Source organism: Gobio gobio (genome assembly GCF_949357685.1).
Source record: "Gobio gobio genome assembly, chromosome: 6".
In the NCBI taxonomy this organism is placed as follows: Eukaryota; Metazoa; Chordata; class Actinopteri; order Cypriniformes; family Gobionidae; genus Gobio; species Gobio gobio.
The window spans coordinates 37,581,915-37,600,053 of record NC_137102.1 but is presented as its reverse complement, the minus strand read 5'-3'; the positions used below and the strand labels follow the sequence as shown (position 1 = coordinate 37,600,053).

The following is an 18,139-nucleotide window of genomic DNA, read 5'->3' as shown; positions in this document are numbered from 1 at the left end:
GTGTGTGTGTGTGTGTGTTCCCTTGTCCGAATGTTTTTTTGTTTTGTAAATATAATGTATCCTGAAGCAATATTCTCACCAGTGTTTAATCAGCTTTGACATTTAAATAGGCATATTTGTGATATTTTTACCTTTTTATAAAGGGCATTTTTCCATAATCTTATTAAATATAGGCTATGCTTCAGCTTTCATTTTATATTTTTAAATTTGATCTATAAATTAAATTAGAATAAGACAGTGTATGCTGTTACCAATCAAATTAAATTATTTACACTGAAAAATTACAACTGCATTACACAATGTTATGAGATTATTTTAAATATTTTTGAATATACAAATAAGAAATGTTGGAAAGATGAAACTAAACCACCAGTAGGTGGCAGCAGGTGACCGTCTTAATAAGTGAGTCATTGAGTCGATTCTTTCAAACAGCTGATTCATTCAAGAATTAGGGGGCGGTCGTTTACGAATAGGTCATTGAATCTTTGATTCAATGACCTACCGATTCAATTCAACCGATTCATTCAAAACGCTGATTCATTCAGTAACACGCGTTACGTTTTTCTGTTGTGATCTTTGTTTGGAACTATTTTCGCTGCTGAAATAGAACAAAAACAGTCGATATTGCTTCTAAAATGTAAGTGACTTAATGTTAATTTATTGTTAATGGAACGGTTAAATGAAATCCGCGTCCTTTTCAGTCGTGATGGTATTCAGGAAAACAACACTCTTGTTTGTGTGATGTTGCTTAACTGTATCATATGTTATAAATATAAAAACTACACAATTTTAACCGTGTATGTTATCTGAGTTTTTTTGTATGAGCGGCGCTCATTTGTTTTCGATTTTCTCCTCGAGAGGCTGCGCGAGCCTCAACAGCTCAACCTTGTTAACGTCAGTTCGTTTTATATCATTATCCACTATCGATCGCCACTTACACAAACTGAATGCAGAATCATTATTGCACTTTGGTGATTCCCTAGTTATTTTTTTGACGTTTTAATCAGGATACTTGTCCGTCGGGCAAGTAAAATTCTTTTTCACTTGCCCCTTCAAAAAATCCACTTGTCCCGGACAAGCGTTAATGTCGAGCCCTGATAAATGTATTCATGCATTCATAAGTGCAGGAAGATTTAGAAGTAATAAAAAGGTTTTAAAATTCCTTCCCTGAGCTGCGCCAGCGTTCACCCGGAAGTCTCTAAGCATGCATTTCAGTCAAGTTTGATCAAGGGGTAGCATTATTTCAGAATTCAGACCATATAACAAAGACATTTCGACTTCAAAGGAGTTTTATTCTAGCATAACCCTCCCAAATACTGAATCAATCTATGGAAAAATATGTAAATGTAAAAACGACACAAAAAGCAACTAGATGAGTTCGAAATTATGGAATGGTTTCTAAACAGTTATTTGAGCAAAACACTTATGCCAGTCCTGGATAATTGAGAGTGATTGTAAATGTGGTGATGATCATCTGCTAATTGAGCAACAGTGACCACAATTCACAGCTTCAGTCATTGAAGCTGCTTCCACAGCCGTTCATGAGAGTTTAAATGCTAGGAATATTCCCATCTTCCCACAGGAGAAGAAGCAGCGAGCAGGAGGAATTGCTTCAGGAGAAACTACTGACATACTATTGTAAAGATGGAGTTTAAGGAAGAACCCTGCAGAATAAAGGAGGAAGATACAGAGGAACAAATAGGTTGGTGTTTTCTTCATTCTCTTTAATGACTGATGAGGAACATTAAGATGAAAACTGACATAGAACAATGCATCTAATACTAGACACTAGTAGACTCAGTAAACTAGTGTTGTGCTAAATTGAGAATATACTTTGTTTCTCATTTGTCCTTTAATTAAATTATGGGAATTCAATGTTGTTTTAGACCTGATGGAAGTGAACGAAGACAAACAACATTGTTTCACAAATGAAGATGGAAACATCATTTCACAGACTGAAAAGAATTTGACACGGAAAAATTTCACCTGCCCCATGTGTGGAAAGAGTTTAAAACATAAATTAAACCTAAAGATACACATGAGAATTCATACTGGTGAGAGGCCTTACGCATGCACTCAGTGTGAAAAGAGTTTTGTTCAGAAAGAACACTTGAAAAGGCACCTACAAATTCACACTGGAGAAAAACTGTTTACTTGCACTCAGTGTGGAAAGAGTTTCAGTCGCCAAGATGACATAAATGTGCACATGAGAATTCACACTGGAGAGAGGCCTTATGCATGCACTCTGTGTGGAAAGAGTTTCGTTCAGAAAGGACACTTGAAAAGGCACCTACAAGTTCACACTGGAGAAAAACTGTTCCCTTGCACTCAGTGTGGAAGGAGTTTCAGTCGCAAAGAGGACTTAAATGTGCACATGAGAATTCACACTGGAGAAAAACCATTCACGTGCACTCAGTGTGGAAAGAGTTTCATTCAGAAAAGCGTTCTCAACTATCATCTGCACTCTCACTCTGGAGTGAGATCATTCAGCTGTGATCAGTGTGATAAAACATTCGTTTTGGCATCAAGCTTAAAAGCACACCTTAAAATTCATACTGGTGTGAAGCCTCATGTTTGCTCTTTTTGTGGAAGGGGTTTTTCACTACTGAAACATTTACAAGTTCACCAGATTATTCATACTGGTGTGAAACCTCATGTTTGCGCTGACTGTGGAAAGACCTACACTACGCCCAGTGCCTTAAAATCACACCAGAGAGTTCATACTGGAGAGAAGCCGTCCTAGACTCCCAGATAAGAAAAAGCATTGTCTAAGTGAGCGAAAGCACTTGTGAAACAATGGTGGCGTCAGTCCATTAAAACTATATATGTTCACAAGCTGTTCAACAATGTTAGAAACTCTCTCTTGGAGTGTGGGTGGAAATTTATTGAAATCAGTCAAGTTTGGTCATGGGGTAGTTTATGGTTGAATGAGATATTTAAAGGTCCCATGGCATGGCATTTTTCTATTATTTTATAATGTTTCCTGAGGTGTACTTATATTGTTAGTATGATTTTTACATCATAAAATGTCATAATTTTGAAATAAAAGGCATTTTTTCTATACTGCTGTTTGCCCTGTGGCTGAATGCCCTGTTTCAAGAGGTGTGTCTGCTGTGAGACTTCAGTAAAAACGGCCACTGTTGTGATTGGCTGACATCTTTGCATTTGAAATGAGTGGAGGGGGCGTGGTTTAACGAGGTCTACGAGGTCTTACAACTTTGTAAGCTTGTGCGTACGAGCTGCTGCCAGATAGACGGATGGACCTGAGTTCACTTCACATCAGTTCTCAGCATGTCTCAGTTCAGTGAACTGTTGTAGTTACTAGAATATACTTCAGGTTATTAGTTTATTTCTAGTCGGAGGGGCTGTCACTCATGTCAGAAAGTTAGTAACTTTAGTAAATTATGGATCAGCGCTAACTCGAGACGCGAACCGTTTAGAATGATTCAGTCCGATTTGGTGAACTGGTTCGGTTCACTAAAAAGAACCGATTCAAAAGAATGATTCGTTCGCGAACCGGACATCACGGAGACGGAGCGATTGCTAACGAAGTTATTTATAGTAACTACTGAGTTGTGAGAGCGCTGTCTGTCAGCGCAAGTTTATTGTGTTTGTATCTGAGAGTTCTGAATAATCACGAGTCCCAGTCACACCGAGTCCGTCTTCATCATTATTCTACCAACTTTGTAACACATGCAATGTACCATTACAGCGAGATGAACGAGTTAGTAAGTGTTGATTATAGCATTATTTTTAGATATGTTCCAATCATATGAAAAGCGTCAGTGACGCGCATTGAGTACACAGCGCAAACAAAGACACAACAGCAGTAATCGAATGTAATCCAGTTTATTGTGGGGATAGCTGGCTAGCCTAGCCGGATACCCTCACGCTTACCCCCCTTCTGCTTAATCTCGCACCGCGGTTGGTGCCTCCGCTGTGGGCCAGATGCAGTACTGGGGGTCGGGGATGTTGAAGGCCCACCGGTCAGTGCAGCCCGAGCCTCGGCGTGCGTGAGGTTTATCTCTAAAGAGATGTGAGTCTGCCGATGTTGAGCAGAAACTCATGACTGTATGCACATTTAAGAACAGATAGACGCGACGAGGACGTACAAAAACACTGACTCACAAGATAGAAAACACGAAAACACCGTTCTGTCGGGAGAGAGAGAAGCCGCAGTGTGTGCACGAATAATAAATAATTAGCTACACATAAGAAATCACTGATCACAGATCAGAAGGAACTGAAAAAAAGACTTGTTTTCATTTGTACATCCAAACACTGAGAAACTGCCAGCATTCACTCGTTCACAAGCCATGATCTCTCAGACAAATATAGCGCTTGCAGGGGCGTGCCAGATTCTCTGGGTGGAGGAAAGTGAGGTAACCGTTCCTGTGTGGACGTCAAAACAGGAGACTTCAGGATTGGCTAGTCTGGCCTGTCATTTTCTCAAAGGCAGAGAAAGACAGCCAGAACTCGGTTTTACACCGATCAACATTTCTATCCACTTGGGGACAATATTCAGGCTAGGGGAACTCATATTAATGTTGAAATACCTCATAAAATGAAAATTTCATGCCATGGGACCTTTAAAAAAAAGTGACTTAATGAAAACATTTACTCTTGTTTATGTGTAATCAAAAGTGGTTTGACATTGTATACAACACTGTTAAATAACTTTAGTAGATGTTTGGTGAATGAGGTTGAAAATAAATAAATTGCTTATTTTACTGAACAATTATTTAATTGCTTTGATTCTCTCTTTTATTTTTGTTGTTCTATATGAACCCACACATTTGACTGTTGATGGCGCCATTTTTTATTTTCAACCATTTAAACATTTTAAAATTGTTTTATTACAATTATTTGAGGAAATTTAAGGAGGCTCCATTTAAGCACCTCAAAATGGGATTGAATGACTCTTCTGATCAGTGTTGCCAAAGTTACTTTTAAAAAGTAGTGTTTGCTCGTTACTCGTTACTTCTTAAAAAAGTAATCCGTTACTTTACTTGGTTACCCCCTATGGAAATTAACTTTTTACGTTACTCGTTACTTTTATGTTGCTTGACTTTGAGCAGAACCCAATATCTGTTCCTAAATGTGTAGGCCTAAATAAAGTTCTACTATGGAAGACATAACAGGCACTTCTTTTGTGCTCTTTATTATAAAAAATAGAATCAATAGGCTCCTTAGGAACAACAACCTCCAAAATGGGTCATATGTCTCAAAATTATTTAGAGCATGTTGCAAGTAAGTATTTGAACATAAATCTCTCAGGTATAATATTCTGGAAACAATTAATGTAACACCGAATTATTATTTCATACATACAAATTGTAACTTCAAGTTTAGTTTACATTGTTATATTAAACTTTGTATTTTTATATAACTTTTCTGTCATAGGTGTGCATTATGTTTGCTTGTGGATTTAAATGAGTAATGTTATTTATTAGTTTTTTAATCGTTTTTTTTCCCATTTAAACTTAAAAGGTGTGACTTTTGTTTGTTGTTTCAAATAATGTCTCCTGCTTTCTCCAAAAAAATAAAAAAGTATAATTGAATAGTTTATAAAATACTGAGCAAACCTTTGCACCTGGATAATAGAGAGCGATTGTAAATGTGATGACGATCTGCTATGAGCAACAGCGACCACGATTCAAACCATCAGTCATTGAAGCCACTCTCACAGCCGTTCATGAGAGTTTAAATGCTGGGGAATATTCCCATCTTCCCACAGGCAAAGAAGCGAGCAGAAGGATGGAGTTTGAGGAAAAACCCTGCAGAATGAAAGATGAAGATACAGAGGAACAAACAGGTTGGTGTTTTCCTTCATTCTCTTTAATGACTGATGAGGAACATTATGATGAAAACTGACATATAAAAACACATCTAAAATTAGATACTAGTAGAAAACTAGATTTGTGCTCATTTGTTCTCATTTGTCCCTTTTTAATTGAATATGTTGATTTTAGACCCAATGGAAATGACTCAAGACAAACCGCATCAGTTTCAAAAACCTCATAATTTCAAAAATGAAGATGGAAACACGGTCATTTCACAGACTGAAAAATGTTTGACACAGAAACAAGCCAGAAAAACTGGACTCAAAGGATCTTTCACCTGCTCTGAGTGTGGAAAGAGTTTCAGACATGAAGGAAACCTTAATGTGCACATGAAAGATCACACTGGAGAAAAGCAGTTCACATGCACTCGGTGTGGAAAGAGTTACGTACATAAATGTAGGCTCAAAAGACACATGAAAATTCACACTGGAAAGAGGCCTTATACATGCACTCAGTGTGGAAACAGTTTCATTTACAAAGGACAACTTAAGGTGCACATGCGAGTTCACACTGGTGAAAGACCGTTCGCATGCACTCAGTGTGGAAACAGTTTCAGGTGCAAAAGCGCCCTCGAAGATCATCTGCGCTCTCACTCTGGAGTGAGATCATTCAGCTGTGATCAGTGTGATAAAACATTTGTTGTGGCATCAAGCTTAAGAACACACCTTAAAAGTCATGCTGCTGTGAAGCCTCACATTTGTTCTTTTTGTAGTAAGAGCTTTTCACTACTGCAAACTTTACAAATTCACCAGAGTATTCATACTGGTGTGAGACCTCATTGGTGCATTGATTGTGGAAAGAGCTTTAGTACGTCGGGCAACTTAAAATCACACCAGAGAACTCATACTGGAGAAAAACCGTACAAGTGCTCACACTGTGGAAAGAGTTTCTCTCGGTCAGGAGACCTGAAATCTCATGAGCGAATTCATACTGGAGAGAAGCCGCACCAGTGCTCTTTATGTGGGAAGACTTTCACCCACTTACCTAATCTAACAATTCATAAGAAAAAACATTGCCCGAAGTTGTCTACAAAGTAAATAATTCAATGCTCAGATTTAGCCTATTAAGCCATTATCCATATCACAAGCAACTTTTTTTGCGTTGAAATCACTGAGACTCTGCTGAGACATTGTGAACATATAGTGTCCGAAAGCCCCAAATATCCTTCCTAACCGATATAGGCTTGTTAAATTGCAAATTACACTATGCCAGTGCGTGTGCAAGACAAGCTAGGACAAGCCCATACGGTTCAATACATACCTCGGTTTTTAACCACGGTTTTCGGTACGGTTCGGTTCGGATGGCTTGTCACATCAGTTTTTTGCTATTCTATTCTAAGGCAACAGGAACAGCAAGAGGTTAAGGAGAAAAAAAAAAATATTTTTTTTTTTGCAATACTCTTTCTTTATTTTACTTAAAAGAATTGCAAACCTTACTTAAAGGGTTAGTTCACCCAAAAATGAAAATTCTGTCATTAATTACTTACCCTCATGTCGTTCGACACCCGTCAGACCTCCGTTCATCTTCGGAACAGAAATGAAGATATTTTAGTTGAAATCTGATGGCTCTGAAAGGCCTCCATTGACACAATGGCACGGTTCACTCTCAAGACCCTTAAAAGGTACTAAGTAAGACGTCGTTACAAAGTCCATCTCACTACAGTGGTTCTAAAATAACTTTATGAATCGGCGACAATAGTTTTTGTGCGCAAAAAAACCCTAAATAACGACTTACATAGTGATGACGATTTCAAAACAAGGCATCATGAAGCTTCGAAGCGTTATGAATCAGCGAGTCGATTCAGCGGTTTGAATCGGCAAATTTCAGCAGTTTGGCGGTTTGACACGCGATCCGAATCATCATTCGGCTCACTGATTCATAACGCTTCGAAGCTTCATGATGCCGTGTCTAAATGTTCCTTTTTCTGTGTCTTAGTCAATGGTACAAAGTATATGATTATGAGATGTACCGCTAATATGTGAGTCCTTTTGGGAGTGAAACTTTTCTAGTTCTGGCTTCCAGCAACAACATTCCATTGAGTAATAAAGTCCGAACAAAGAAACTCTCTCCCGCCTGAAATTCACACCAACGATTGGTGGCCACAGGGAAAGTGGGCGTAGTTAATGGACGTTAAAGGACAGAAACACCTACACATTGGGGCTCAGTCATCTTGCAAGGACCCCGGACGAGACAAATTCCCTTTTCCTCCCATCTCATCAGCGCGGCTCGCGGGTTTTCGACCTGCGAGCTGGCGCGGTCCAGCCAAGCTGATGTTTCCTTTGAAGATCGACGCGCTCCGCAACGCAGTCAGCGGACGCACTTAGCTGGACGAGATGAACTTTCCCTTCCAAGACGACACCTTTAAAAGTCCCGCGGACCAACGAAGCTCTGGAAGAACCAAACGGAGAGAACGCTTCAGCGCGCAAACTCTCTGAGAAACGCCAACGCACGCATCTTGCTTTACACAACACCAAGAAACCATGCAAGTATCAATTCTACCGAAATTTAGATGCGTTTTAAAGATTGTACCCCTGTTTAAGGTGATATTTCTTGCTGGCTCCAATGGTTTTGTCTGGGAAGGTGTCGGATCGGGCACGATCTTACCCTCCTTCCTTTCCTTTCCCTTCCCCTCATCCTCCTCTTTACTTTCCACTATTCTGTAAATACATGTATTCTTTATGTAGTCATATGTAATCGTAGTATTAATCTTTATTAAAACCATGATATTCACGTTTTGATTGTCATTGTTTGCTCACGGAGTCCCTTTAATGTCAGATCTAAGCTACGAGCTCTTATAAGCATCGTTGAATGCTTTAATTAATACCATAACTCGGAAAGTTTGTCCTTTGTGGCCAGAGGGATAAACTTCCCGAAAATTGGGTAGGAAGAATAGACCTGGTGAGTGGATAAGGAATCTCCGCTCGTCCTTTAAACGGAACGGAGAGGAATTTTGAATCAACTCCCTTGAGGTTATTCTGTGATTATTTAATATAGATATATCTGTAGTTAATTACAATAAATTGTTGTTAACCATATATATATATATATATTATATTGCATAAATACCGAGGTGAGGTATTCCCATTTTGGGTGATTTTGGAGATTGGTGATTAGATTATAACCCGTTATGATTAATCATAAATCCCTAAATATTAATACCCACAATTCCCTATTGAGCTAATTTTTAATTTAAATATATATGTAACCCTAATACGCTACACACATTACAAAAATAAAACATAAATATGATAAATAAAACTATTCAACAAATATTATAACATTTTATAATTGTATTTAAGTTTATACTATATAAATAACTTTTTTTTACGTTTATGCTTGAAAATAATTCTTACTATCCTTAATTGGTCTTGTTATTTTGCATTTTAGGATTATTTTAAGCAGAAAGTATATGTATTCTGCCCATGTATTGGTTGCAAGTATAATAATTATAGTTATAGTTCAGATGTGTGGTAATCACTGCGTTGTGACTGCGGAACTTTTGGGGCCAAAACAATCCCGTACCTTGTTGAGGCTCTGTTATAAAGCACATACAAACAATATTACTTTAAATTAAAAACTAATAGTTAGTATGTTATTACCTTGAAAGCGATAACAAGGTTACTTTTGATATTTGACGATAATGGCGCTCTGTCTGCTCTCGACTCGGTACGTTCTTCATGTAGTAGCGGCGCGCGCGACCAAGTAGAGTCAGCGTAGCTCACAGCGCCATCTGCTGGTGAAAATAATCATGACACGATTGCTCCTAAAACCAGCAGCTGCTGTACCCCCAGGGGTACGCGTACCCCCATTTGAGAACCACTGCTTGCAGCATGCAAATAATGAACTTTCTTGATTGTGAATAACTATAGTGTTCCATGAGTATAACTCTACCACTAACGTGTGATTTGAATGTATGTCGCGTTGTTCAGTATTGGGATGGAGGCAAATTATAGAATTTGTAGAAAAATAATTAATTCAATGCAAAACAGGAAAAAAAAACACAATTCACAAGCGCATATTGAACTGTGAATGCCATACCGAACGGTTCAATATTATAATGAGAATTGTGGCATGGCATCCCTAGTCCTAATTGCTATTTGTAACACATTAAACCAGTTTTTCTACTTGTTAGGCCCCACTAATGTCAATTGTAATTCACTTTGTATTGTTTGAAATACTTATTGTTCCCTATTTCTGTTTATTGTAGACCTCAATAAATCTTTGAACTGGGACATCAATCTATCTCTTGATGAATTGTGTTGATTCAATCTGTGGTAAATATATAATGTAAATGTGAAACAAAAAGCAGCTAGATGATTTGAAGCTTGTTGGAACTGAAATTATCAAAGTGTTTCAAAATAATTATTTGAGAAAATCATTTACACCTGTATATTTGATAGTGATTTGAAAGTGTGATGATCATCTGCTAAATGAGCAACAGCGACCACGATTCACACCTTCAGTCAGTGAAGCCGCTCCCACAGCCATTCATGAGAGCTTAAATGCTGGGAAAATTCCCATCTTCCCACAGGAGAAAAAGAAGCAAGCAGGAGGAATTACTCCAGGAGAAACTAATGACATACTGTTGTAAAGATGGAGTTTGAGGAAGAACCCTGAAGAATAACACCTAAAGATACAGAGGAACAAACAGGTTGGTGTTCTTCATTCTCTTTAATGACTGATGAGGAACATTAAGATGAAAACTGACATATAACAACACATCTACGTGTTATTAGACTCAATATTAAACTGTATTTTGTTAATTTCAGGCTCCCTAGATATTTGTTTCTTTAATTAAATGATGGTATTTATTGTTGATTTTAGATCCAATGGAAGTGACTGAAGACAAACAACATTTCACAAATGAAGATGGAAACATCATTTCAGACTGACACGAATTTTACACAAAAACAAGCTAAAAAAACGAAGTCAAAAGATCTTTCACCTTCTCTGAGTGTGGAAAGAGTTACACATCCAAAAGCGTTCTCACCACTCATCTGCGTCGTCACTCTGGAGTGAAGTCATTCAGCTGTGATCAGTGTGATAAAACATTTTGTTTTTCCATCAAACTTAATAAGACACCTTAAAGTTCATACTGGTGTAAAGCCTCAAATTTGTTTTGTTTTTTTGTCAAATAAGTTTTTCACTACTGGAAAATTTAAAAGTGCATCAGCGTATTCATACTGGTGTGAGGCCTCATGTTTGCACTGACTGTGGGAAAACCTTCATTATGTCCAGTGCCTTAAAATCACACCAGAGAATTCATACCGGAGAGAAATTTGTACAAGTGCTCACACTGTGAAAAGAATTTTGCGTGGTCAGGAGACATGAAAAGGCATGAGAGAGTTCATACTGGAGATAAGCCATACAAGTGCTCTTCATGTGGGGAGAGTTTCACCCAAGTACATACTCTACAGACACATAAAAAAAAGTATTGCCCAAAGGTGTCTAAATGAGCAAATGTTGTGCACAAGAACAAATAGAGGTGTATTATTTTATTGCTTTGATTCTCTCTCTTCTTTTGAAGCAGATTCTGTGTATCACCATCAGAATAAATCATTGTTTTGACAGTTCCACAGATTTGACTCTAGATGGCGGCATTTGTTCTCATTCTCAGTAATGTAAATGTTTCATGGATGAAGAATCGGCTCTAAATCTGCTGAGAGCATTGACATTTAAACAAATCCACAGATGCACAAAGTGAAGAAAAAACATTAAAGTGTAATGCACCTCACAGAGGTTTTGTTTTATAAAATGTATTTTATAAAAACTATACAAGTTATATACAATTTCAAATACAAATGAATAGAAAAGTGCTCAGAAAAGGAGTAAAGCAGTGTTACATTGAGAAGAAAAAAAATCTTCTACACGTTCTTCTCAAATACCAACAGAGAAAACTTTTCTTTCTTAATTTTTTTTTTAAAACTACACTTAAAATACTGAACTACACTTTCAGATGACGCAAATGAAGATCCTCCATGACAGAAAAGCAAAAGGATAGAGATGCTTTTGGGGCTATTTACATGACACCATTAAAAAAAAAAAAAAAAAAAAAAAATGTATTACACTGAAAACGCAAACTTTTGAAAATGGGTTTCAAAATGCAAGTCAAAAACAAGACAAAAAAGCAAATATCTGAAAGCGGTGACTTCATGGGCATACATTTTACATGTTTAGTCTATACCAGGGGTTTTCAAACTTTTTAATCCTAGGGACCCCCAAATATGAGGATTTCTTGCAAGGGACCCCCTGTGTCTAAATATAAAGGCAACTATGTATTTTATATATAAACATGTAAACTAAAATTATGTGTAATGTAAAAAAAAATATTGCAAATCATATTACAATAAACAGACAACTGAAATGCTGTTTCAATAAAAAATATAACTTACTATAGCCAGAAATTATTCTCACAATGAACAATTTTATGTAGCTTTTTGTTTTTCTGAAAAAATGCTAAATATTTACATTAACTGAACAGGGTGCCTTTTTTTTTTAAGGCACTGGTAGATGAGATCTTAAACCTGAAGGACAGTAGTTTCTGTAGCTTTTTGTATTTCTGTAAAATTGCTAAATATTTACAATAACTGAACAGGGTACCTTCTTCTACAGTATTAAGGCACTGGTATGTCAAGTTAAACCTGAAGTGCAGCATTTGCATTACAAAAACATGAAATCAAACCAAACAAATGCCACATTCACTGATTCAAAAACTCATAATGGGATGGATGAGCCTGGTGGCTTCTGCACAGTTTGTCATAGCGTGGTTTCATTTTAGTGCCCCTAGTGCCCTCTTACGGCCTGTCTGAAAACCCCTGGTCTATAACAGGGTTTCTCAACTGGGGGTATGCGGACCCCTAGTGGTCCATGGCATTATTGCAGGGGGTCCGTAGAATCACTACAAAAAAAATAAACATTTTGTTTTCATAAACTGACACGTTATTTTATCGTATATTCACTGTAAAAATATATATATAAAAACCAGAAAGGTGGGTAATGTAGGTAAATTTAAAGTTACTGTAGGTGCATTTTCATATTGGCCGCCATTTCTAATCATTCGCGGCCCATCGCGGGAACGAACAGCTCGTCGAGAACGACGCATGCAGCCAATATGGAGAGGTGGCTTAAAAAACTTGATGGACCATCTACCAGTGGAGCTGACACAAACCAAGAAAATTCCGGCCCACCAGAAAAGATGAGAAAAATGGACAATACAAAAACACGTCAATATCAAACCAATTATAAAATGTTCGGGTTTACAGCTACAACGACTGAGCCTCCACAACCACTATGTTTTCTGTGTGGTGAGGTCCTGTCCAACCATGCAATGAAACCATCCCATTTGCAGCGACATCTGACAACTAAACATTCTTCATGTGTAGGTAAGACGGCAGAATTTTTCCACCGAAAACATTCTGAATTCCAGAAAAGTCAAGAAAAATTAAAAGCGACAACACAGATGTCCAGTTCTTCCCTGCTTGCGTAATACGAGGTGTCACTGCTTGTGGCTAAATCTAAAAAACCATATTCAATTGCAGAGGAACTAATTGTGCCAGCCGCAGCGATCCTCGCTGAAACAATGTTGGACAAGAAAGCAGCAAAGGCAATTAAAACGGTGCCTTTATCTAATGACACTGTATGCCGTCGAATTGACGATATGGCTGAAGATATCGCTGCGCAGGTGGTGGAAAAGTTAAAACGCGCCACTTATTCTGCTTTGCAATTAGACGAGTCAACTGACATTAGTGGCGAATCACAATTAGTTGCATTTGTTCGCTACAAGGACAAGGATGAGATCGACGAACATATACTTTTCTGTAAGCCAATGCTGGGCAAAACCACCGGTGAGGATATTTTTAATGCTGTGGACTCTTTTTTCACGGAGCACTCGTTGGACTGGCAGTACTGCTCACACATATGCACGGACGATGCAGCCTCAATGACGGGGCGGATCCGTGGATTCGTCTCACGAGTGAAACCGGTACACCCCGGCATTAAAACAATGCACTGCGTGATTCACAGGGAGGCGCTAGCTTCAAAACGAATGAGCCCCAAACTACACGAAGTCCTTAATGATGCGGTTAAAATAATAAATTTCATCAAATCTCGACCGCTGAATGCCAGGCTATTCAAAAAACTGTGTGACGGAGTTGGCTCTGAGCACCAGCAATTACTGTTACATACTGATGTACGCTGGCTCTCGAGAGGAAAAACGCTTCAGAGACTGTTTGAGTTACGGGAGCAAGTCTGTGATTTTCTCTCTGAGCACTTGCATCCAATCGCAGCACTGCTGAAGGATTACAACTGGCTGGCCCACTCAGCTTACTTGGCTGATGTTTTCAGCAGACTTAATGACTTGAACTTGGAATTGCAAGGTAAAGACACATCTGTCCTACACCTGTATGATCGAGTTTCCAGTTTTATGAAGAAAATTGACCTCTGGGGTAGAAAATGTCAGAATGGGGATGTCAGTAGTTTCCCTCAGCTGAACATGTACATTTTAAATGGTGGAGCTGATAAAGTCTGCATTCTGCAGACAGTACAGACACACGTGAACAAACTTTCCTCTGAGTTTAACCCTTAATCGTCCCTTGGGGTCCAGCTGACCCCACTGGACTTTTCCTCCATTTTTAAAAAGCATTCCCTTCATCTCAGGGCCATGAGACTCTGTGACTTTTCCTAAATAATCTATCTAAACATGCACAATAAATCTGGGCTTGATTTGGTTGTTCTAAAGGTGTTTAAAAAAAAATTACCGTTTAAGTCCCTCAGGGTCAGATTGACCCCACATTGAAAATGAATGGGAAAGTGTAAAAAATACTTTTTTTTTTCACTTTTTTTGTCAAAAAAAATTAACTAAATCCAGTATGAATCTGAAAATTTTCACATTTATATCAAGGTCTAGTCCTAGAGCATAAACACAAAGTAGAACGAACTTTCTATCTCATACACACTCACGTACACACACACACACACACACACACACACACACACACACACACACACACACACACACACACACACACACACACACACACACACACACACACACACACACACACACACACACACACACACACACACACACACACACACACACACACGTGTGTGTGACTGCAACAGAGAGTATTTTTATTGAAATTGGCAAATAAAATCAACAAAACTGGCATAAATCTGAAAGATTTTCATACATAAATGAAGTACTAATACTAGAGCACAAATGCAATATGGAACAAGCATGTTCACTCACACACACACACACACACACACACGCACACACACACACACACACACACACACACACACACACACACACACACACAAACAAACAAACACAGGTGTCTGGAGTATTTTTTTTTTATTTTGGCAATGAATGGGAAAATTTAAAAAATGCTTTTTTTTTCACTTTGTTTGTAAAAAAAAAAAGATCAACTAAATCCAGCATAAATCTGAAAATGTCTACATTTATTTCAAGATCTGGTCCTAGAGCATAAACACAAAGTGGTACGAACTTTCTGTCTCATACACACACGCGCACACACACACACACACACACACACACACACACACACACACACACACACACACACACACACACACACACACACACACACACACACACACACACACACACACACACACACACACACACACACACACACACACGTGTGTGACTGCAACAGAGAGCATTTTTATAGAAACTGGCAAATAAAATCAACAAAACTGGCATAAATCTGAAAAAATTCCATACATAAATGAAGGACAAATACTAGAGCACAAATGCACCATGTAACAATCATGAGAAAGAGAGGGAAAAGGGCAGATAAAAGAAAGATGAAAGGCAGCTTAACTTTTGCATAACTTCGCTATGGACCTCTATTGGATAATGTGGTCATTGCACTCTCTTTCTCTTTAACTATAATTCCTAAAGTTTTTCCACAAACCTACAGATGGCGGTATTCTATCCCTAACACATAGAGCAATGTCCAAAAACTATTTATATTTATTTAAGATCATCATTCAAGTGATTTTTTCATTAAAAAAATAAATTTTAATGAGCCAATTTATGACATAGTTAAGTATTTGTGCAGTAAATAGGTAAAAAAAACTACCAAATACCCACAAAAACACAGCATAAATGTATAGTTGAGAAGTAAATAAGAAAAACAAAAATTATATATAGTTTTCCATGTAAAGAAATTATATTTCCAGCAATCGCTCTGTAAAAGTTTGGGGTCTATCTGACTCCAAGGGACTCAAATGTAAACCCTACTTGAGGGACAATTAAGGGTTAAATCATACTTTCCAGACATTGAGGTTCAGAATTCTGAACTTGACTGGATAAGGAATCTTTTTGCACCTACCAGCATCCAGACCGCTCCTGCTAGTCTCCAGGAAAGACTTATAGATTTGTCCTCAGATACGGGTTTGAGACTAATGTTTTCAGAGACATCACTGACACAGTTTTGGTGCAATGCTGAGAAAGAGTACCCCGATATTGGAAAATGTGCTCTGTATGAACTGCTACCTTTTGGGTCAACCTATTTGTGTGAGGTAACATTTTCAGCCATGACACACATAAAGACAAAACAGAGGAACAGACTCAGCCTGGAGAGAAGTCTTATTGCTGCTGTTGCCACACTTCACCCCAGAATGCAAAACCTTATTTGTGATAAACAAGTGCAAATTTCACATTGAAAATAAAATTAATAAAGTAACATTCAGATGGAAATTTATACAATTTCTGTAATAAACTGACATTTCCAGCTATTAAAATTGAATGTAGAATGACAGTGTAATAACTCCATTTCATGTTGTTAAAATATTGATCTGTAACAACAGCAACATGTGTAATATAAATCTCAGTTGACCAATTAATGCAAACTAGAATAAATGGTCAAGTGTGTTTAATACTGTTCTATATATATACTGAAATATGTTTAAATCAATGTTATTGTGTTTGATTATTGTGTAATTCTAATGCAAATGATATCATTTGACAAGATCAATGCATTAACATGTCATTTTAGTTGACAAAAGTTATTAAAGTGAACATTTATAAAATAAAATAAAAATCCATGAATTTGTAATCTTAAAAATGTTTGAAATGGGGATGGAAAATAGGTATGTGAAAAGGTATGTGTAATGTAAATCCTTGTTGACCAATTGCAACTAAATCCAGTAAAGTGTGTTTAATACTGTTCAATGTAAATTGTTAAAAAAAAATTTTAAAAAGAAAACAAGTATACATTTTTTGGGACTCCATGAATTTGTAATCTTGAAAATTTTTGTAATGGGGATGGACCGATAGGGGGTGGGGGTCCATGAGAAGGGTTTGAGATGTGATGGGGGTCCAGTACTCAAAAAAGGTTGAGAACCACTGGTCTATACTATAGGCAGGCACAAGTATCATTGCTAACTGCTGGTCTGGCAGGCATAATACAGTGAGGATGTGAACGAGGATCGTTTTGATAACGTTGTCATCTGTACAAAGAACTTTTCAGTTTTTAGTACATTGTTGTCGTGTAAACGTACCCTTAGTCTAGATAAAATACTGCAGCGAATCTGGGGAGTTTAACACTCACATCAGACCACAAACTGTTTTACACAGATTTACTGAAAGATACTCTGCTGTCCTTAGTAAAAAAAAAATTTTAAACTATAAGACAGTATCACAGCAGACTCGACAAGGGGAACAGTGTCATTTGTTCAGTTTTGTCTGCTGGTTCTTTGCTCCCAGACTATGATCTCTTATAATCACTGTATTAAAGAACTGTTCATCATTTGGACTGTTGTCATATTTATAATAATACCACTGCCCAGTTTGACGAATAAATGTATTGCTTTTTTTTAATTAAACAGTTCTTTACTGAATAAACTATGGTTCTTACTTTAAAATGTAATGCTGCAAGTAAAAGGACTTTTAAATGAAGGCTTTGTGAAATACTTAATAACTTTTAAGATCATTTAGGGCCAGATTTACTAACAGCTTGTTCCAGCGCAAACCCTCTTTTGGTGTTAAAAACTGTCAGGATTTACTGAATACGGCTGACCTTATTGTATATGAATTTGTGGGAGTTTCCCTTTCAGATGCAAAATGTATGGGAGGAGAGTATTTAAATCATGCGCTCTCATGCTAATTTGCCCCGTTTAGTAAACCTGGCCCTTAATCTCTTAATATGGTTTATATATCTTTATTAGACATTAAATTGCCAAAAGTATTGGAACACTCCTCCAAATCATTAAATTCAGCTGTTCTAATCACTTCCATAGCCACAGGTGTATAAAATCAAGAA

The 18,139-nt window shown here is 37.5% G+C and overlaps 1 protein-coding gene across 3 annotated transcripts in view; it reads left to right on the top strand.

The window, feature by feature from the left end:
* LOC307128030 (uncharacterized protein) overlaps positions 1-11,422 on the top strand; it is a 38,942-nt gene extending 27,520 nt beyond the window's left edge. Inside the window, exons 2-5 of one of the 3 annotated variants that reach the window (XR_013816723.1) lie at positions 1,583-1,702; positions 5,738-5,815; positions 10,375-10,494; positions 10,668-11,422. Coding sequence is in view for 2 of the 3 variants with exons in the window: in XM_079819568.1 (XP_079675694.1) it covers positions 1,645-1,702; positions 5,738-5,815; positions 5,973-6,880 (1,044 nt within the window). In the remaining variant the exon portion in view is untranslated. Of the gene's footprint in view, positions 1-1,582; positions 1,703-1,886; positions 4,739-5,737; positions 5,816-5,972; positions 8,587-10,374; positions 10,495-10,667 lie in introns of those variants that run through there. The other 2 variants (XM_079819568.1, XM_079819569.1) reach the window with 2 other exon arrangements.
* Positions 11,423-18,139: the final 6,717 nt, after the last annotated feature.